This window comes from Lipotes vexillifer, unplaced genomic scaffold (genome assembly GCF_000442215.2).
Source record: "Lipotes vexillifer unplaced genomic scaffold, Lipotes_vexillifer_v1.1 scaffold1931, whole genome shotgun sequence".
NCBI lineage: Eukaryota > Metazoa > Chordata > Mammalia > Artiodactyla > Lipotidae > Lipotes > Lipotes vexillifer.
The window spans coordinates 178,793-201,443 of NW_006776176.1; the positions used below are offsets into that span (position 1 = coordinate 178,793).

The 22,651-nt window shown below is 34.8% G+C and overlaps 1 protein-coding gene across 4 annotated transcripts in view; it reads left to right on the forward strand.

The window, feature by feature from the left end:
- Window positions 1–22,651, forward strand: part of ROBO2 (roundabout guidance receptor 2) — a 166,044-nt gene that overhangs the window by 72,672 nt on the left and 70,721 nt on the right. For 3 of the 4 annotated variants that reach the window (XM_007450291.1, XM_007450292.1, XM_007450293.1), the window contains 7 exons: window positions 2,219–2,300; window positions 2,732–2,894; window positions 4,497–4,663; window positions 7,741–7,862; window positions 15,489–15,720; window positions 18,976–19,100; window positions 21,436–21,607. In XM_007450291.1, the coding sequence (XP_007450353.1) occupies window positions 2,219–2,300; window positions 2,732–2,894; window positions 4,497–4,663; window positions 7,741–7,862; window positions 15,489–15,720; window positions 18,976–19,100; window positions 21,436–21,607 (1,063 nt within the window). Of the gene's footprint in view, window positions 1–2,218; window positions 2,301–2,731; window positions 2,895–4,000; window positions 4,141–4,496; window positions 4,664–7,740; window positions 7,863–15,488; window positions 15,721–18,975; window positions 19,101–21,435; window positions 21,608–22,651 lie in introns of all 4 variants that reach the window. The other variant, XM_007450294.1, reaches the window with a different exon arrangement.

Sequence of the window (22,651 nt, forward strand, 5' to 3'; positions counted from 1 at the left end):
GTGGGTGCTTGACGATGTCAAACAAAGTTTGAGCCCCTCTCTCAGGCTTCTGAGTAGTCTTTCTGAGATGCATACTCCTGGGAGCTTGTCTGCAGCCAGCTACACAAGGAGAAAAGTAGGTGAGAGAGTGTGCCAGCAACATTAGTCTTTTTCAAAACACTGATTAAGGATGAAAAGAGAGGATGGAAAAGATATGAAGCACTCATGACCAGAGAAGACATTATTTAAAGTTAAAGGAATAAAAATGAATATGGTGATGATGATGGTGATACAAGAGTGAGCTTTAGCAATGATATTTAGGGTTTTCATATCACTTTTGATAAACTCCACAATGAAATCATTGTTATTTTTTCTGTAAGATGACTGTCTTTAACAGAAATAAAATGTTTTACATTACTTCACTGATACAGTCAAGAGAGGGTTTCTGTAGATCATATTCCTTTACATCTTACTTTCTTTTCCAGTACTTAATGCAAGGGGGGAAAAATAGTGTGATGAACACTGTGTTCTCATGGTCCAGTAATTGGTAGCTGAATCCGTTTCTTCTGAGGAGAATATTCCAATAATCATTAAAACCTACCTACCACAGCTAATGTCAGACTTGTATCTCCATACAATGACAAGGAGAGGCAGTTAAGAAGCATTACCTAGTATTCTTCTTTTAGCATTTGCACATAATAACAAGTGCTACATTTTAGTTCAACTGCTATAATAAAATGCAAATTTTTTACTCTTTCACAGACCATATTCAAATGAACATCCCATTAAAATCCAACCTTGGCTCATTATATTTAGTTTGTGAGTGATGCTTCTTAAAAGCAAAGATTTCTAATGACTATAATGCGTGCACAGCCACATTTGAAAAAATGGCTCTTTCTACAATGGCTATCCCCCATCTTCCCTCAGTATAATAGAAGACAATTGTACATAGATAATATGGCAAAGAATGAAGTGACAGAGTAATTTGAAACTTAAGTTAAAATACATAATGCCATTTAAAATCAATTAAAATTATGGAACCTCAGTGACATCCAGGCACTAATGATTTACCTGAGAATCAGTTGTGGAAGGTTGAGTCATCAATACACTTACATTTTGAACCCAACAGATATTATATTCCATGAACCCCCATATTTTATCAACAATTAGACTCACGGTCATCGTGGAATTTTAATTCTACATCTTCTGCTTTGCCTTATTCTGTTTGGTCATCAGTTTCTCTTCCCAGTCTCGCTTTTCCTTCACCCCTAAACTAACCTGAATGAATGTTGTTTGCAATTTAAGCCCATGGGGCTCAACCACAGGGAGGATTTTTGATTTACATATTGCCGAACTTGAAGTTTTTGTCAAGGTGTAATCACGGAATCTTCTGCCTTTTAACATTTACAAAAGGGAACTCTTGATTATATTGTCAACTATTCCTCAAATTCTTTTGCCGCTCTTCAATGAATAACAAAAACATTTTATGTAATCAGTGAAAGACAGTTTTTAGTATGCTTTAAAGTGTTATGGATTAGATGATTTCTATGACCATTTCAGCTCTCTATTGCAATGATTCCATGGGTATCGTTTGCTTGTTTTTAATGACACAATTTTATTTCATTCACTGTTACACTGCTACAATTTTAATAAAAGTGAGTACTGCACTCTTTAAAAGGAAAGATTTAGTTTTCCTTTTTTTTAAAAAAAAGAATTTCTTCTTCACTTTTCTCCATGTCTTTAAAAATAAGAAGGTCTGCCCCCATATTATCTCAGTGCTTATTTACTCCTGGGTATATTTTATTCTGTGAAATACAGTTTATTGACGACAAAGAGGACAGCTTTGCATTACTGATCTCTGAATGATTATAGGATGCTGAAAAATTCTGTCCTGAGTTATCCATATCTAACTCTGACACAGTGAAGTACCAACATAAGCTGGAATTAAAAGATAAGGGGATTGTTGTGGAGGCAAATAGAAAGACAACTAAAGTTTACAGACAAATAACATTTAGTTGTAGAAATATAATAAGAATCTTTGAATCACCATTATGAATAAAATACATGATATGAGCTTATTTTAATATTTTATGTGTGCATATGATTGACTCTAATGTATAATTTGGACAGCCTAATGATATATTACATTTTCACAGGTCAAATATTGCCTTGTTGAGATTGAGTATTATTCTACAAATCAATTAAAACAATTTTATTCTCTCCCTTCTACACACACTAGATTTCTGATACTGGCACTTATACTTGTGTGGCTACAAGTTCAAGTGGGGAGACTTCCTGGAGTGCTGTGCTGGATGTGACAGGTGGGTTCTTTGTGAACTATTTTAAGAGAAGAAATCTTGAGCCAGTTTCAGTGATTAGCTCATTATCAAATAAGTTAAAGAGAGATCAATATTTTAAATTTATTGAATGTAAAAACTAAGCTTTACGCCACTTTTTCATTTCTATACCTCTTGGTACGTAGCATTGCACATATGAAATGTGATACATTTGTCCTTAATAATCTTGTTATTTTATTTTCTCTGTCTAAAGAACAAGCAATTCTAGTGATCATGTGTGAAAGTAAATATTTACTAATATGTAGGAAAAATCAAATATTCACTTACATACTTTTGATTCATGAAGATGAATTGCTCACTGTCTATTCAAATTCTTTAATAGACTGTTTTCCTTTTAAGCATCTTTGTCAGCTTTTGCAATCAGAAATGAAGCTTTTTCTATTTGTCCTCTCTAGAGTCTGGAGCAACAATCAGTAAAAATTATGATTTTAATGACCTGCCTGGACCACCATCCAAACCACAGGTCACTGATGTTACTAAGAACAGTGTCACCTTGTCCTGGCAACCAGGTACCCCTGGAACCCTACCAGCAAGTGCATATATCATTGAGGCTTTCAGGTATGAGACAATTCCTTTTTTCTCCATTGGGTTTTTGCTTTAGCTCCTATATCCTAAAATCTCAAGTGAGCTATCCTGCTGTTTTATTCTAAGGACATGCTTAATCAGTGCATTTTAAGAATTTATCTTTTATATCTGACTTTATTCAAGAATAGACTTTAGTTTTATTTTTCATTCATACCTTAATTATAAGATTAAATATGGATTATCCATGCCTACATCTGTAGGGATCTAGTTATGACATAATCACTTAGCTCTTGACCACTGTAGGGATTTATCAGATGTGAATTTTGGCTTTAGAACTAAGCAGGAAATAATTTAATTAGGCACAGGCACTTTTTAAGTTATGCAACTGTTATTGAGGCATGGAAGCTTGGAATTTTACTTCCTAATAATTAGAGCAGAATTTAAAATAATTCCAGTGTTTTATGCTGTATATTTGAATACGTGTATTGGCTATACCTAAGAGAATATTAAAAGCTACAATTAAGAGATTGAGTACATGCACTTCTGATTGCTGAAAGGAAAAGATATGTCCAATTGTTATTTGAAATAATTGCCATCAATTCAAAGATATAGACTATAAATTAGCAAATACTAGTATAAAATTGTTTTATGAGAATTTGAAAAACTAGTTGTACTAATGGGAAAATGTGCCTTCATATTTAGTTTCAATGTGCTTCTGTTTGCCACTATAAATATAGTGATATCCTCTCTCCTTTTTAAGCATTAGGACAAATCATCACTTTCATTTTAGGCTTTCCTAATCTATTAAAGTTAAGGATCGATATATAGTTTTCAAATTTCAAAACAGTGTTTTTCTATAAGTTTCATGCTTTGATGTAAAAAGACTTCTGAAAAATAAACAGACAGCCCTGAAAATCACATTTCCTCCTCATTCTAAACAAAAGCAGCATTTGACCTTAGACAAAGTGCTATAAAAGGGCATCCCATTTGCAGATGACTGTTAAAGGGTCCACACATACAGATTCAGAGATATTTCACCATTCCGAAGTGATAAATCACAATACTGTGTAATGTACAATTTTATTAAAAATGTGACCAAGGGAAAATATTCATTACATGCTTCCTTTCTTCTTTTACAGATATGTAGTTTTAGAAGGCTCTATTATAATATTGCATGTGGAATTGATGCAAAAGAAAACACACCTTGTAACAGGAAAATGTATTGGCATAATTTACTCTGTAGTCCATTTATTCTTTCTACAGGTTAATTCTTTTCAAGGTATATATATATACATTTACGAGGACCATATTTATTGTATAAACTTGATGTTGTGATCTTGGCCTCTGTTCCTTTTACAGGTATTCATTTAGTGGCTGCTGTGCTTTAGCAAAGGGCTATCACATCTCCTGGGCTGAGTTTAATTTTGTTGTGCATGGCACTTCCGTTAGGTGGGCTCGGCTTTGTTGTTGAATAAACTGAAATCATCCAAATGTTTCATTTATTGGGCTGAACACTTCAAGCGTTGTGTGTGTGCGTGTTTAATTTTCAGCCATTAACCTTTGTCATTGATACCCAACTCCATTTCCAAGACCGTTATGACTGCTGTTTAAATGAAATTTCTGTTCATGTTTCAGCCAATCAGTGAGCAATAGCTGGCAGACAGTGGCAAACCACGTAAAGACCACCCTCTATACAGTGAGAGGACTGCGGCCCAATACAATCTATTTATTCATGGTGAGAGCAATCAACCCCCAAGGTCTCAGTGACCCAAGTGCTATGTCAGATCCTGTGCGCACACAAGGTAATTTCAATAGCTGCAAACATGACTGTTTCTAGAAGGAGGCATTAAACAGATCTTTAAGGACAAAGGGGTTGAAGGACCAAAGATAAATGTGTCTGCATTGCTTATTATAATGTTTTACCAGACATGATCCAGTGAAAGAGAAGAAAACATGTTGTTCACCTTGGTGAGTGTGTCCTCTTTCTGGAGCTGTCAGGGTCTATTTGGTAAAAAAGAAACAAAATAATTTGGTACAATTACATAGTAAGTTAAATTGGGGCTTAACTGTAGGGCTTTACTATATTTCAAAAGAAGGAAAAATGTTCCTCCTTCTTTGAAATTAATTGTACAATAGCAAAAAGTGATCTTTAATGCATAAAATGCCCTGTTAGGGATATCAAAATTACTTCCTCTAGTTCAGGAATTGTGTTTTGATAGTGCAGCGGGTCTCAAGGTGTGGTTCCCACAGAAGCAGCATCTGCATCACATTAGAAATGCAGATTCTCAGGCCCTGACTCAGAAGCTCTGGGGGTGGCGCCTGGCAGCCTGTTAAAGTGCCCTCCAGGAATGTTAATGCTTAAGTTTTACAAGCATCATTACAGTGTATTTTATTAAACCACATGTTTAAAGGAACAATTTGTTTCAGGAAGCAGTAAACCAAGCTTTCTTCCCGAGGTATGCAATGCTTTTGACTAATAAAAAACAAAACAAAACAAAAACACCCACCCAGAATATTATAAGATCAAAATGGAAGATTTCTCATCCCATCTTTCATAGCCTGCCTCTTCAAACTGAGAAGTTGCTGCAGTCTAGGGGTTAATATGGGATGCTGAATTATAATTTTCCTTCTTACTAGTAGGTGAAGGGAATTAATAAAATAGAAACGTTGGCTTTATTATTTGTTACAGCTTACTTCCCACAGGGTTCTTAAGAAAGGGTTAATTATTTTTCTTATTTGTAAAAGGCTTTGAACAAGATATTTATAATTCAAAGTAGTATTTTTATGCTATGAAAAGCACCATACAGCCATAAAATATTATTATAATTACAATGTAGTTCGGTGATAGTAACTAGCATGCTATTATAACAGAGAAGGGCACCTTAAAGGAATCAAGTCAAATAAAGTCACCACGTCATTTTGCAACATTGCTGACATGATGACAGTCAAGGGAGGAGGGGATGCCACTTTGCTGTTGTTCTCTAAGCAGTAATGTGATTAATTTCCCATAATGATAAAGGGCCTGTAGGTAAAGAACCTGTCTCAAGAGAAGGAAAAAGTGCAACAAGGAATTTGACGACCTGAAACCGTTTCTATTTTACCTTGCATGGATCCAGTTGCTTTTAGTGTGTCTGAATTTAATGAGTACATTAAATTATTGAACTTGAAAATGAAGAGGTGTATGGTTTTAAGTCAAGAAATTGTAGTACCCAGATCTTTTTTTTTTTGCGATACGCGGGCCTCTCACTGTTGTGGCCTCTCCCGTTGCGGAGCACAGGCTCCGGACACGCAGGCTCAGCGGCCATGGCTCACGGGCCCAGCCGCTCTGCGGCATGTGGGATCTTCCCTGACCAGGGCACGAACCCGTGTCCCCTGCATCGGCAGGCGGACTCTCAACCACTGCGCCACCAGGGAAGCCCAGGATCATTTTTGACACCACGCTTTCAGCAGCTTTTCATTCTGCAAAGCACTTCTTTGCAAAGAACACTTGGCTGTGTGAGCTCTTATTTTTCAAAGATATTAAATACTGTAGAATTTAGCAATTTCTTATTTCAGCAAGGCAGCAAGTACTTGTACCATCAGCATCACAGTAGATCATAGATATATCAGCAAAGATTAATAGTATTCACATGATATTAATAATACACACACACACACACACACACACACATATATATATATGATTTCAAAATCAAGTAAAACTCACTGTGTTGTTTATGTTAAGGATGAAAAAAAGTGGAACTGGAAAAAAATTACCAAAATGTAGTCCCAAATTATTTATGTTCCAACTTAAGTTAGTGCACCCAATTTAAGTTATGGCTGAGATATGCACTTAAAAATATTTTTCCAAGAGTGTTGCATTGTGGCCTGAGAAAATAGGAGAAAACAAGATTAAGAAAGTAAATCCTTTTAAATTGGACTTTGTTCCTTAAATAAGGTGATTGAAGAAAAAAGTTCAACGTAACATTGCAGTGCACCAGTTAAAGAAGCTGATTTGAGTATGTGTGAAATTCAGTGTTTGATATCAATTTGATGGACGTGGACGTCTATAATTTATCTTTTTTCTTAATGGACACATAGGATGTAAACCATTGTATGGGAAGTAGAGTAGTATTTAGGCAAGTGGTGAATAAGGGGTCAGAACAGTTTATGGCTGAGAGTATATCATTTTAAACATTGTAATTCTTTCTCCCTCCTACCTCCCCATCACTTCAAAAAAATATCATGATTTTTTGTCAGATATTGGAGTACTGTTCAGAATTTATTACGTAGAACATTTTATCAGCATTTTAAATTGGTCAGTCAAAATTATTTTTGTGAATTTGGGAGAGTTCTTCCCCTTCTTTCCCTCATTTTGTTTACTTTTAGTTACATAATTCACTCTCAGTCCCCCTGATTACTTTCTCTTCCACACTCCCAGACTGAAATAGGTCAAGGAATAGGAACACGCAACCTACTAACTGGGGAAAGGGATTGAACAAATTCCTCAACAGCAATTTTCAGTCCTGGCCCCATTAACTACTTGGAAAAGTCCTTCAACATGGCAACATCTGTGTAAAACTGATGTTTTTAAAGAAGTCTTGCAGCACATACTTCATCCTTTAATAAGAAAATAATAGATCTTTCACAGCAGCGTACTGAGTGGGGATAAGGGGTTGCATACACTTTTATTAATATTATTTTAGTGAAGATAAATACCAGTTCTCAAATTATGTTCTAAAATGGTGGTACATATATAAATATGCTTTAATGTTGTTTGTCCCAAAGAGGTCTTAATTTTTCCCCTGGAATTATTTCTAATGGCATAATATTGGCTTATATAATGTATATTAGAATTCCACTATTAATTTTAAAAAATTGGGAATGGTTATCCCTGTAGATATCAGCCCACCAGCACAGGGAGTGGACCACAGACAAGTCCAGAAAGAACTCGGCGACGTCCTTGTCCATCTTCATACTCCAGTTGTATTGACTCCCACCACTGTTCAAGTCACATGGACGGTAAGTTTTTAAAGACTATCCTAATGGTAGTCTCTTTTACTCCTTTAAGAGAACAAACCAATACAGAAAAAAGCAAACAAACAAACCAAAAAAAAAAAAAAAAAAAGAAGCAAAAAAACTCACCATTTAAAGAAAAAAAAAAAAGTAGCAAAAACACTCACCATTTAAAGTCAAGGTGTAATCAAAGGCAAAGAAGAAAAAAAACTCAATAGATAAAAGTGTGACTAGAGTAAAAATAGATCGCAATATAAACAATACGATCTGTCTCCTGAATTTTTAAATGGCCTTACTGAGATATAATTAACATACCAGAGTTAAAGTGTACAACTCAGTATTGTTTGGTATCTTTGCAGAGTTGTGCAGTCATCAGCAGAATCTGATTTTAGTACATTTCATCATCCCAAAGTGAAACCCTCCGCCCATTAGCAGTCACTCCTCCATTCCCCTGACTTTAGCCCTTTGCAACCACTAATCTGTTCTCTGTCTATATAAATTTGCCTATTTCTTCCATGTGAATGAAATTATACAATATACGATCTTTTGTGTCGGGCTTCTTTCACTCAGCATGATGTTATTGAGGTTCGTCCATGTTGTAGCATGTATTATTAGTACTTTGTTCCTTTTTATTATAGAGTAGAATTCCATTGTATAGATGTATCACATACATCTGTTTATCCATTTATCAGCTGATTCATCTTTGAGTTGTTTCCACTTTTGGCCGTTATGAATGATGGTGCCGTGAACACTTGTGTACACATCGACGTATATTTTAATTTTTCTTGCGTATACTTAGGAATTGTTGAATTAAACTCTCTGCTTAACGTTTGGATGAACTGCCAAAATGTTTTCCAAAGTGGTTACACAATGTTATGCTCCCACAAGCAATATTTGAAGGTTCTAGTTTCTTCCACATCCTTGCCAGTTTCTCTTGCATCTTATCCTGTCCTTTTGATTATAGCTGTTCTAGTGGGTATGCGTGGTATATCATTGTGATTTTAATTTACATTTCTTTAATGACTAGTGTTTTGAATCTTTTATGTGCTTATTGAGCATTTGTATATCTTCTTTAGAGAAATGTCTGTTCAAATTCTTTGCCCATTTTTAAATTGAGTTGTTTGTCTTCTTAGTTTAGTTCTATAATGTTCTTTACATATTGGATACAAATCCTTTATCAGATATATGATTTGTAAATATTTTCTCCCAGTCTGTGGGATGTTTTTTTACTTTCTTAATGATGTCATTTGAAGCACAAAAAATTTTATTTGAAGTTCTCTTCTAAATATAAATCAATCATCTTCACATTCTTTTAGCTGAATCTCATCCAGCAGTACCAAGAAAAGTATATAATTTTAATAATTTGACATATGTAGTAAAAAAATTAATGGGTTTTAAGAAGTAGATTGATATTTTAATATATGCTAAGAACATCCAATTCCAAATTCCATGCATTATTAAATGTCAACCTGCCCACTGTTATTTCAAAATACAAATGTTTTCATCGCATGATAGTCACTGAAATGAAAACAAGAAATAGCATAAAAATAGCCATATTACTCATATTAGAGGATATTAACCCTTGTATATGTGTTTGTGTCTATGTGTGTCTGTTTTGTGAAGAGCCAGATAATGTTCTTCCCTGTGCCTAATACAGTTTTTGCCAACTTCTCATTTATGCCTGAGATCTCTTGCCACTAAAAATCCATAAGGATGATAAAAGAGCAGTTTTTTAAAACCACCTGTATTTATTTGTGCTAGATCTTGTATGTTGTGTAAGTAGTGGTCATTTGGGTTATGGATATCTAGAAAATTTTCACTTTAATTATAATATTAGAATTGTATCCATCATAATTAATTAGAAAGAATTATATTAATTAGAAAGTATTTATAATTATGACTATTAGTTTTGTTGCTGTTATTGTTTTTGTGGTAGTAGAAGAATGACTGTAAGTTAAAAAAAAATGGATTTTTCCCCCGTAGAATCCAAGTTTCTTTAGGGAACTAACTATTTCACCCATTTCCATCAATTCCCTTAACAAAAGAAGTTGAAAAAGGAAAAACGGTTATTTTTCGTCAGTTCTTAATTAACTATGTTTGAAATATGAAACACAATGAAGAGAATTATTCCAGCATCCTCTTATTAATAAAACCATTCAGCAAACATCGTTCAACAAGCATTTTTTGAGGACCGGTTTTGTACTGGATGTGGGGAAACACTGTATAAAGAGACACAAATCTGCTTGAGAAAAACGTGGGAATTCTTAATGATGGTACACAGGGATAAGGGCCATAACCGTATGTACACATTTTATAAACACAGGTTTCAATCAAAGAGGAAGTGATTAACTCTATCCTCAGGCATCAGAAACAACATTATCACGTATCTACATCTATACGGGGAAATATAGAGGCATTATTTATTTGAACAGAGGAAACTAAATTAACATTTAAGGCTGTTTTGTCCAGTTCTATAGACTTGTAAAAGGAAACCAATGCAGACAGGTTGAACAGTGTTCCCAGTATCCTACATCTATTTACAGGTAAAGATAGGATTAGAATTTCCTTACTTTAAACCTGCTTTTTGTGTTTTTCACTTTAAAGATAAACTGTAGACAAATATTTAGTTGAAAGAAATACCTTTTAACTGTGGAATTTCAACATATGATCCTGGATGGGGCACTTTACTTCTTAAACCAGACTAGTCAAATGTTTAGTGAGTACCAAACTGGGTAATGCTTTAACAAAAAATAAAACTAAATTTATGTTTTAAGAGTAATTATGATTATTTAAGATTGCATTGTTTCCAATTTTATTTTTGATTTAATTTCACATAGACTTATTCTGTTTTCTGCATATAATGGTTTCTATTCTTCTGCTCCCATGAAGGGAGTATAATGACCTCATCATTTTTCCAATGGCACAGAAAGGGTATCATCTGCCATGGCTCTTCCATCTCTCTGTAGCTTTGGCTAGATACCAAACAAATAAAGCCAAGGAAAGGGTTATATTTTTAACAACAGATTTTTCCTCATTCTCAATTGAAAAAGTCTTTTCTGCTTTGTTATGAGTTTTGAAGGGGTTTCTTTTTTAAGCTGCTTCTAAATGTGGAAATTATTTGGGTAAGAATCAAAGTCATTATGTTTCTGAAGTTAATCACTGTAAAAGTCACTGAATTTAAAAGAATAAATCAAATTATAAAAATTTCAGATCAGTAGTCTGGGAGTTCTTCCAGGAGAGGGACCTTGTCATATTCATCTCTATATCCCAAGAAACTTGTCATTACTAGTTTGCATATCTCTATCCCTCATGAGCTTGAGTTCTGAGAGTCCAAAGTTCATGTTTTCATTTCTGTTTCTTCAGAACAAAGCATTCATTATGAAATACTTTTTCAGTAATTGCCTGTTGAATGATCAAATCAGTTGTTTTCATACATTTTAACTTTTTACTTTAAAAAAGAAACCATTCAATTATATCACAAATTCCCCACAAATTTTTAGTTACACATGAGATAAGTATGTATTTCAGAGGTAAATTTTAGTGAAATAAATTTAGGCTGGAAGTCAGATCAGTTGCCAAAGAAATTGTAACCAAATATTTCATTTTCATGTCATATTTTCAACTTGCTAAATGTCTATGTTCTTTGAGTTATATAACACTGTTAGTATTTGAGTTATAGACATGTTGATGTTTGAGGGAAGAAATATATTCCCCAGCCCATGTATTTCGATTAGGGGTCAGCTGATATGGTTTATCAATAGTTGGCAGGATTCTATTACCAAACACATAGGATCTTTGAACTGGAAAGACCATCTGCCTGCCCCACAAGTCTAACCTTGAAGCAACAATACTTAACAAAGGCTACTTTCTAAAAGTGACTGCTGGGGGTAGTAAAAATGAGGGTAGGTAAAAATGATGAAAATGGCTGTTTTACAAAGAAAATAGCAATAAATCCCTTATTTTAAAATCATTATTCTAGTTTTTTTGTGTGTGAGTGTTTTGTTTTTATTCAAGGACAAAAAGGATTACAGGCCCCTTGCCCCTTAAACATCACAGCTACTGGAGTTGAAAGTGCTTTGGTGAACTAGAATTTCAGAACTCAATTAAACCCAGATCAGTTACTTAGAAGGCTAAGCCCACCAAAGGAAATTCAATTTGAATTTTCAGTATAGATGGAATTTTTTAAATTGAAATGATAGATATTGAGCATCTCCCTTTAAACCTTTTAATGAAAGTGCTGATTTGAGGGCCACATATGGGCCCCCATTTTTAGTATATCCCTTATGTAACAATGCTTTATCATTGTACAGCTCTAAAACTTGCAGAGTGCTTTAAACTGTATTAGTCATTTAATTGTTTCTGTGCCCTTGTAATATGTGTATTATTTGAGCAAACTAAGTAAACTGAGGCTCAGAAAGTTTAAAAGGCTAAGCCGTCACTTAATAGAGACCTTATGATCTGAAGACTGAAACTCTCTTCACTTCACATGTTCCTTAAGACAATTCATTTGTATTCAGATACGAGAAAATACCAGTTTTTTAAATTCTATAAGCCCATGCATGGATTTGTGGCAGGACTCTGATTATAATCAACTCTAAAAGAAAATCCTACTTCTTATAACTAGAATGTTAATAAAACTAGTGACAAGCATAAGGTTTAACTCAAAAGTGACCACTTGTCAAAAGGTGCTCCAAAAGTCAGTGCTGTAGAGCACATATCCACTAAAAATCCCACCTATTTTTTAATAGGTAATATGCAGCATTTTCCTTTCTGCTTTCACCTGTAACAACAAATTTCCTTCTGAAAAGAATGTATAGCAACCGCGCAAAATCAAGTTAAACTATTTAGCTATTAAGTAGGCCATTAGAATACACTGGTTGAAGGCAGTGTACACTGAAGTGAGCAAAGCAATGTTGTGTAGTAAACATTAGCTTCATAAAGCCCTAAAACACTTAATTAATGAAAACCAAACATGGATAAAACCAATTTACCCTGATTTACAGACTCCCTTCATCTGGAAACAGCTGCTTAATGTCCTTCTTAAAAACACAGCTTGCTTGTTTCAGTATTAACAAGCTATTATTGTGAGTTATGTCTTTCTTTCAGTATATAAATTCACTTAAAGTGAATGCAGAGAAGTTTATAAACTGCAAGCTTAATGTTGTTTTAACATATGCTGCAGGGATTTTTTTGAACATTGACAGTTTTGATGAAAGGCATCTCTCCTGGCTCTCATAAATTTACCTTTTTGCTTTTTACTTGCCTTGTTTTATAATGTCAGAACAACTTCTGCTTTTCAAAAAATATGTATTTTGGTATGAACACAAACTGGTAGCATGCATGAGGATTCAAAGATATGAGCTTTGGTATCAGAACCGAGCTTACTTTTCCTTGACATAAGCTCATACAAGTGTATCACTAATTCCACAAATCTTTGAGGGTTAGAAAACTGTCAGGTGGGTGAAGGAATTCTTACTTGTTGAGACTCATCTGTGAAACTGGAATTAGCTATACTTAGAAACACACATGCTCATGCTTACCAACTTTATGGATTTTTCTAGCTTGGACATTCTAAATACCAAAAAAATGTCCCTTTGTTTCACTGTATTTTGATTGAGGTTCTATATTTTTTAATATTCTGTCTTCACTTAAAAAAATACTTTAAAATGCTGCAACTAATGAAGAAATGCCAGAAGTTAATACATGAAAGAATACCTTTTGTTTATTATGTGTTAACAGTTGGATAAAGACATTTTTAAAAAGCTGAAGTAACCGTTTCCATCATCACCTTCTTTATTTCCTCTCTCTCCTCAACCTTCCTAAAATGAGGTTATTCCATCTCTTCTCCATTGAATTTTACACTTTATTTGACAGTGAAATATGTCAAGTTAAAGGCTTCTTAAAATGTGGCTAAACTATAGCATATAGAATATTAATTGAAGAAGGCACTGTGATAGTTATATTTGTCAAGCATTTCTAAAAAAATGGCAAGACATTAAAAAAGTTTAAAAAGCTAAAAGTCCCTTTCTCCCTGAAATGGAACAATGGTAACTCCAATAAAGACTCTTCAATAAATGTAAAACAAGAACTTGTTTTTTGATACTTTTTGATATTTTGATATTGGTTTTCAGGTTCCAAATCTCAGATTTTTATTAAAAACAGCTGCTTATCCTCTGTACCTCAAATGAATGAAAGGATCAAGAAAGTTGTCAGGTTGTGCCAATAGTGGGATATTGGAGGAGCCAGAAGTTGATAACTTAATAAATGTCTTTCATCTAATATTTGTTAATGGGTATAAGCTTTTCATATGCATTTAAAACAGACGCTCTGGCGCCACAACTCTTGAGTCTCTTTCATATGCTTCCTTCAGCTGCAGGAATTTTACACATTCTGTTCCCCTTCTTCCCCTAAATAAATCTTCCTTTCCATGCAGACCTCAGCACTTGTTCTTCTTCCAGGAAACTGTCTCCCCTTCCTGACCACCCAACTTCCTCTCCGCTCTAGGCTTTCTTAGCTCCTAGTACAACTCATTCGTAATATCTGCGTATGCTTATTTGTTATGAATGTAACCTACCCATTGTTTGAGTGATCATTGAATAATGCCCACCTGGGCTTCCCTGGTGGCACAGTGGTTGAGAGTCCGCCTGCCGATGCAGGGGACGCGGATTCGTGCCCCGGTCTGGGAAGATCCCACATGCCGCGGAGCGGCTGGGCCCGTGAGCCATGGCCGCTGAGCCTGCGCGTCCGGAGCCTGTGCTCCGCAACGGGAGAGGCCACAAGAGTAGGAGGCCTGCGTACCGCAAAAAAAATAAATAAATAAAAAATAAATAAATAAAAGAAAAGAAAAGAAATAAATAATGCCCACCTTCTACCTGAATTCTGTGCACCATGAGGCCTGGGACTGACTCTACTTTCATTCTCCATTTTTACCCTCAGAGTTAACAGAATAACTGGCACCTCTTAGTAGGAGCTCAGAAAATGTTTGAGTGAGTGAAGGCATTAGTGAATGAACAAGGGATGAGAATGGAGATTCCTGACAAATAGCACACTACATAGAAAACCACAAAAATGAGAATTGTTGACTACAAAAAAAGAACAAACAGACGAAGCAACAAAGCTGGAAACATTGGCATGTCTAGGGCTTGACAGGCTTTTGTGCTAATCCAAAGAATTTGAATTAATTGAGTATCTTAGCTACTATGAAGTATTTTTAACAGGAGAGACTCAGAAAATGTTTGAGTGAGTGAAGGCATTAGTGAATGAACAAGGGATGAGAATGGAGATTCCTGACAAATAGCACACTACACAGAAAACCACAAAAATGAGAATTGTTGACTACAAAAAAAGAACAAACAGACGAAGCAACAAAGCTGGAAACATTGGCATGTCTAGGGCTTGACAGGCTTTTGCGCTAATCCAAAGAATTTGAATTAATTGAGTATCTTAGCTACTATGAAGTATTTTTAACAGGAGAGAAAGTTGTTCCACTCTTCATTTTGGAAATAACAACTTAGGAGCAACGTGAACTCAGAACTGGAAAAGGATATTAGAAGCAGGGAGATGAATTAGAAAGCCATGGCATCACTCAGACACTTCCATTTGGTTTCAAAAGTTTTTTGCTTTGTTTTGCAGGTTGATCGCCAACCCCAGTTTATTCAAGGCTACCGAGTGATGTACCGTCAGACTTCAGGCCTGCAGGCTTCATCAACATGGCAGAATTTAGATGCTAAAGTCCCGACTGAGCGAAGTGCTGTCTTAGTCAATCTGAAAAAGGGGGTGACTTATGAAATTAAAGTTCGACCATATTTTAATGAGTTCCAAGGAATGGATAGTGAGTCTAAAACAGTTCGTACTGCAGAAGAAGGTCAGTATTCAGATTTCTAACATAAACCAAACTCAAGCCATAAGGAAATCAATTTCTGTTGAAGTTCTAGTTTATCATCTTCCTTAGAAGGGTGGCAAAAGAGATTCTAAAAGTCAATCCAGGCAGTATCATTTTCTCCTTTTAGTCTGAGAATTTCATAGAATCTAACAACTCAAAAAAATGACATTCAAGTAGTTTGAATTTTCCTTAAGGAAACATTAGCTTCAAATCTTGTTTTTCAGTGCACTGGAATTTGATTATAATGTTTTCCTATTTTTTTTTTTTTACACATGGATTTAGCTCATTTGGCTTCATTAAAGGACAGGCTAATGGAAACCGAAGTACACAGGCTGTTCTTTGTCTCTCTTTTCTTGGGTAAAGCATGACATTTCCTTTCATAAGCCTCCTTCCCTATGGGCTTTGCCAGTCTGATTCATAATTTCTAATCTGGAAGGCCGCTTGCATGTTTGCAGCAGCATTCTTCTTAGTGATGTTCCCTCTCCCTCTTCCCTTTGTAACTTTTCTTACCTGCAGATACTTTTAAAGTCAGTCTGTGATGGACATGAAATTAATGTTGGTCTCAACCAGTCCATTTTCTAGTGTCTCCTTCCCTAAACTAGAGGTTTATAATGAATGCTATCATCAAAGTACAAAAAATCCGGGCTTCCCTGGTGGCGCAGTGGTTGAGAGTCCGCCTGCTGATGTAGGGGACACAGATTCGTGCCCCGGTCCGGGAAGATCCCACATGCCGCGGAGCGGCTGGGCCCGTGAGCCACTGCCGCTGAGCCTGCGCGTCCGGAGCCTGTGCTCCGCGACGGGAGAGGCCACAGCAGTGAGCGGCCCCCAGAATGCCAAAAAAAAAAAAAAAAAAAAAAAAAAAAAGAACAAAAAATCAGATACCAACTATAATAAATTCCCCCCTTTTCTGCTTTTGTACTAATTTTATGTACAAAAACATATTTTATATAAATCAATATAAGAGCAACCTTAAGAAAATGTGTGTAGGTTGTTCATGGTAACATAGATGTACATGTTTGACCAAAGAACTTTTAAATTATACGTATCTTATAATAAGCAACACAGAGAAATGTTATCTTCATATTGGTTTACAGTGTGATATACTGACAGGAGCAGAAGTGCATATTTTTAAAGGCATCATTAGTCTACCTTTAAGATTTGTAAAGAAAATAAATTAATAATAGGATCTTCATCCCCCATTAAATTTTACTTTATGTGGATAATGTGTAGAACTAATGAGTGGGGTGGGTAAATTTAATACAGAATGCTACATTTGAAGCCTATTTCCAAAAATCAATTTCACTGCAGTTAAGACTTTTCCTCTGGACTAGACATTTGTCACCATTCGGTATACGTTCATCTCCTCTTTCTGTGCCTTCTGAAGGGAACAAATGGAACTCAGCTGGGCTTGTCTGGGAGCAATGAGTGGGTTCTTTCACATCTGTGTAATAATTGACAGATCAGGAAACAGGCACAGTGTTCTCGCCAAGCCGGCAGTAAGGCAGATGAGAAACCAGTTCTCCAAAATGTTAGTTTTCAATGAAGTCTACTTAATAACTACAAAACTGGTAGGCAAATGGTTGGATTGATGTCATTGTGCCACATTTTGGAGCAATCTTATCACACAGAGGAGTGATAAAGAGCAGTATGGTGGTAACGTGTCTGTGTGTGTCTTACACTCAATGCAAAGATGACTATACCTTAGTGAAATATGCTGTGACAGATTTATCAAACGTGGGAAACTTTATTGATAGGCTTTTTTTTGGAGGGGGGGCTGCGTTGGGTGTTTGTTGCTGCACCCAAGCTTTTCTCTGGTTGTGGCGAGCAGGGTCTACTCTTCGTTGCGGCGCGCGGGCTACTCATTGCGGTGGCTTCTCTTTGTTTTGGAGCACGGGCTCCAGGCACGTGGGCTTCAGCAGTTGTGGCACTTGGCCTCAGTGATTGTGGCTTGAGGGCTCCAGAGCGCAGGCTCAGCAGTTGTGGTGCACGGGCTTAGTTGCTCCGCAGCATGTGGGATCCTCCTGGACCAGGGCTTGAACCCGGCTGCCCTGCATTGGCAGGTGGACTCTTAACCACTGCGCCACCAGGGAAGCCCCTGTTGAAAATCTTTTAAAATATGTTTTATGTTTGAAGTGTACACGTTTTCAAAGAACTAAGTTGTGTATTTGTGAAAGCATTGATCTTATATGTAAAACTTCTTTTGTACCACAAAATCATCTGCATTTTGCTTTAACTGTTAGTACTTTGATTTGTTTTTTCAACCTTTGTTTAAATTCAGAGATATACTGAGAATTGATTAGTTTTCCGGACAAATTAGTATGATTTAGCTCTCAAAAAAAAGGAGATGCTACAGTCCAAAATCATGATTTTTCTTCTTGTTCATCTTTTCTCAGTATGATTATAATTAGTTATAAGAAAAACCATAAAGGAAGAGAATTGTAGGAAATTAAAATCTGTCCATTTCACATTTGATCCAACATGAACTGTTTTCATTTATATCATCAGAGTTCCTTGCTCATCAATATAAAATGTTTTAAATCTTAAATTATGGGTCAATTTATAAGTCAATTATTTTTCTCAATATGAAAGCAGAAGTGTCTTTTTTCTGCATTGGTGAAATTTATAGCTGTGTTTCTGTTTTTATGTATTAAACGCAAACCAGGACAAAACAAAAAGATTGTCAGTAATGCTACCACTCAGAGATAATAACATAAAATTTTGGAATGCATCCTCTCAGAACATTTTTGATAGCAGTGTTTTTTGTTGTTGTTGTTGTTGTTTGTTTGTTTGTTTTTTAAAAAGCGAGCCTGTTAGAGTCAAAAGAATCAAAGTTCTAGAATCAATCAGACATACCTGGGTTCAAATTCTCCCTCATTGTTTGACTTAGCTAAGTCTTCAGTTTCCTTATCTGTAAAACTGAGATAAGAGTTGTTTTTATTTCCTGAGGTTATTATGAGAATTAAATCTTACTCTTACCTCAGTTCTGGGCACATAGGAAACATTCACTTGAATATTAGCTGTTAAATTTATTGTTGAGGACATATTACCATAGCTGTTGTATTTGCTTTAATCTATCCATTATATATAAAGGATTTTTTTTTAAAACTGTCACTGTTAATTCAGAACTACTGGAAGCCAGACCTTCTTGCATTTTGTCTTTATATTCATATTCTGTAAGCAGTCTTAATGTACACCAAGACTTACAGTTTGTGTTTATTCTAATCACTTCCTCTGCAGCCCCAAGTGCCCCACCACAGTCTGTCACTGTGCTGACTGTTGGAAGCCACAATAGCACAAGTATTAGTGTTTCCTGGGATCCTCCTCCCCCTGACCATCAGAATGGAATTATCCAAGAATACAAGGTAAGGCCCGGATAAAGAAGGAAAGTTCACAGGTAAAAGTGCCCAGAGAAGTCTCAGGGTCACATGGAGGGGGAACATTTCGAGTGGCCCTCTTATTGAGTTTGAGTGTAAAGTAATATTTTATATCTTTGTGTGACAGGTAAAGAAGCAAATGCATAGGATGCATAGAACCTAATTCCAAGGTCACAGATAACACAAACTCAATTGGACAAGTAAACCATAAGAATGCAGCATTGTTGTTGTTGTTTTTGTTTGTTTGTTTTAATAATGTGATTGCAGAACCTCAGGGATTTAGAGAGACAGGGTAGAGGGTAGATAGTGTAGCCCTATCCTAGGAAGTGCCTTTATCTTTGTTATTAGATTTCTGTGTAATGGGACTTAGAACACCTGTTTTTAAACTGTATTCTCATAAAAAAGATGCTCCAGGAGTTTAAAGAGTTGAGATGGAGGTAAGAGAGTGGGCAGTACCGCCTCCCACTGTAAATTCTGCTTTTACCAAGTTATTGGTAAAAGGTTCTGTAAAATGTTGCACTTGAAAAAAGGGAGCCATTGAAAAAACAAATTTTGAAAAACTCTTATTTTTCAACTGATGAGTTTGTTGCTATTTGGAAACAGTATATATTCGTTGTTTCTTCACCATCATTTGAGTGACATCACTTAAGAATCACAAGTTGTCTAACTTTGAGAAATAAGGTTCTAATTAATTGTGATGTGATTAGACCACATGGGAGAGTAAAACACCTCATTAAATCTTGTAAAAATTCAAAACTATGCTTTTTTACTATTAATAAATTTTTATAGAAATCTGATAATAACATACTAAGTAGATCTATTAGAAAAGAAAACTAGACACCCCACCTCACCCCAGAAATTCATAGTTGGTATGTGAAATTAAGCTGAATAATTTTACTCAAAGCATTGTTACTTCTAGGAAAAAGTGTGAAAGTTAAAGTAGAATTTTCCTAAGTTAATGGTTAAGTTACTGAAGCAAATGGACTAAATTTGCATAAGAATTTATTTAAAATTATTCCCATCACATTATAAAGAAATGTGAATAAAAAAATAAGAGTAAGTGCTTTTACAGTAGCATAATTATATAAAATCAGAAATTTTATAAGTGTTAGGACACACTGTTTTAAAAGCAAAACATTATCTACCCTGGAGTGTGTGTGTTTTTTAATGAGTTTAGGATTTTACTTTTATATCATCTAGGACTAAATATCTTCAACTTCTATTTATTTAAATATTGATTTTTTTCCACAACATGATAATTTTTCATAAGTTGTAAATTTCCTCACTCATATGAGATTGTCCTATTTTAGTAAAAATGTGTATATTTTGGTAAGGGCTAAATAACCCTTCACTAGTAACTTAGGTTTCATAGACTAAATAAAAGACATTTGAAATTCAAAGGCATTCTTTTAAAGAAAAAGTTTCAGGAACTTACCTCTTTCAGAAACAAGCAATGTACGTGTCCCTGTGTAGATTATAAATACTGTATAAAAAAAATACAAATAAGTACACACAGTAGAATTTTTTATAACACATTTTACAGTAACAGATTTCCATATCCCAAAAGAATGTATGACTTAAAATTTGATTCTTATTGGAAGTACAAGCCTAGCATCCCTCACATCAGTGTTTAAAGACTTCCCACCACTCTGTTCTCATGCATGTGTATGTATGTATAGATATGTTTTGATCAATATTAAGATTTATTACTGTCAGTGTAAATATTGGCTTTAATTTTATCTCAGTCAATACCTATAACTTTAGTCAATTAATCTTGTTAACCACTTCTGTGTACGTTAATATTTTCTTAAATGAAATATAAATTACTTCGATGTTCACCTATATACTTTGGATACTACAACTCATAATCACCATATTTTTAATAATTCTTTGCATAATAAATCTTGATAAATAAATTAAGCAGAGGAATTTGTGTGTTTTAATCCATACTTAAACGCCATTTGCAATCAAGGACCACTTTCCAGACCTTGCAGAGGTGCTGAGGGAATCATTGTACTATGAGCATTCAGTGTTGATTGTAAAATATAAAGGAACATGCATAGTTTTAGCTTCTTTTGTTGTTCTTTAATACACACACACACACACACACACACATACACAGACACACACACACCTATATATACATACATACGTATATATATAAACAGCAGAAATTAGGCTTTAGAAAATGTCATTTACAAATACTTCTATAAGACTAGAAAACAGATTGGTCTCTACTAAAAGATATAATCAATTATAATGAACTAATTACCAGAAAAAAATAATTTTATATTCTTTTGATATTCACTTTACATTTCTATAGATCTGGTGTCTGGGGAATGAAACACGATTCCACATCAACAAAACTGTGGATGCAGCCATTCGATCTGTAATAATTGGTGGATTGTTCCCAGGTATTCAATACCGGGTAGAGGTTGCAGCTAGTACCAGTGCAGGAGTTGGAGTAAAAAGTGAGCCACAGCCAATAATAATTGGTGAGTACCAATCCATATGGTATGTATTTTAGAATCAGTCAACTGGTAACAAGGTAGATTAGTTTTTTGAATCTACATCGCAACAGTGGAAATACAATAAATAATGAGTAATAAGATGCACACATCATATAGGCAAATAAACTGACTAGAGCTGCTAACAAAATGTTTAGCAATTGCTTATGCTCTTAGGATTTCCACAAACTTCTTAAAATCATAATCATTAAGAGTTTACATGCTGAAAGTTGGTTTGTAAATTATTTTTAATCTGTAGTTTCATTTGTAATTTTGATGCCTTTGAAATACAATAGGAAATGAGGCAGTTACTGAAGAAGGCACATTATGTTTCAAATCTGTATACCTCCTCTTAGCCAGAAAAATGTCAAAAATCAACCAGAAACAGGCCCAAAGAAACTAGTAATCCAAATAAACTATCCCAAAGAAGAAATCCCTGTTCAATCTACTATCATCATTACAGAAAATTGCTTCCTATCACCATGGATTATGTTTGACTTTTCTTGAAATATATATAAATGGAATCATACAGAATATAATATTTTGTGTCTGGCTTCTTTCACTAAACATAATGTTTTTGAGATTCTCCCATACATGTATTATGCAATTCATATGTTTTATTTCTGAGCAGCATTCAATCATGTGAATGTATCATATTTTGTTTCTCTGCTTTTTTCTTGAGAGAATGTGTAAGAAGTTTTTTTGAGGACATATGTTTTTATTTCTTTTGGAGAATTACCTAGAAGTGGAATTTCTGGGTAACAGCACTGATGTAGTTTGACTTTATAAGAAACTCTAAATATTTTTTCAAATTGTATAATTTTATACTCTCACTGGGAAAGAATATGACTTCCAATTTTTCTACATCCTCACTGACATTTAATGTTGCCATCTGTCATTTTAGCCATTTCAGTGAGTGTAAGAGTCCCTCATTGTCATTTTAACTTCAATTTTCTTTGATGCCTAGTGATGTTGAGCAACTTCACATGTGCTTATTGGCCATTCACATATTTTCTTTTGTAAAATTTCCAA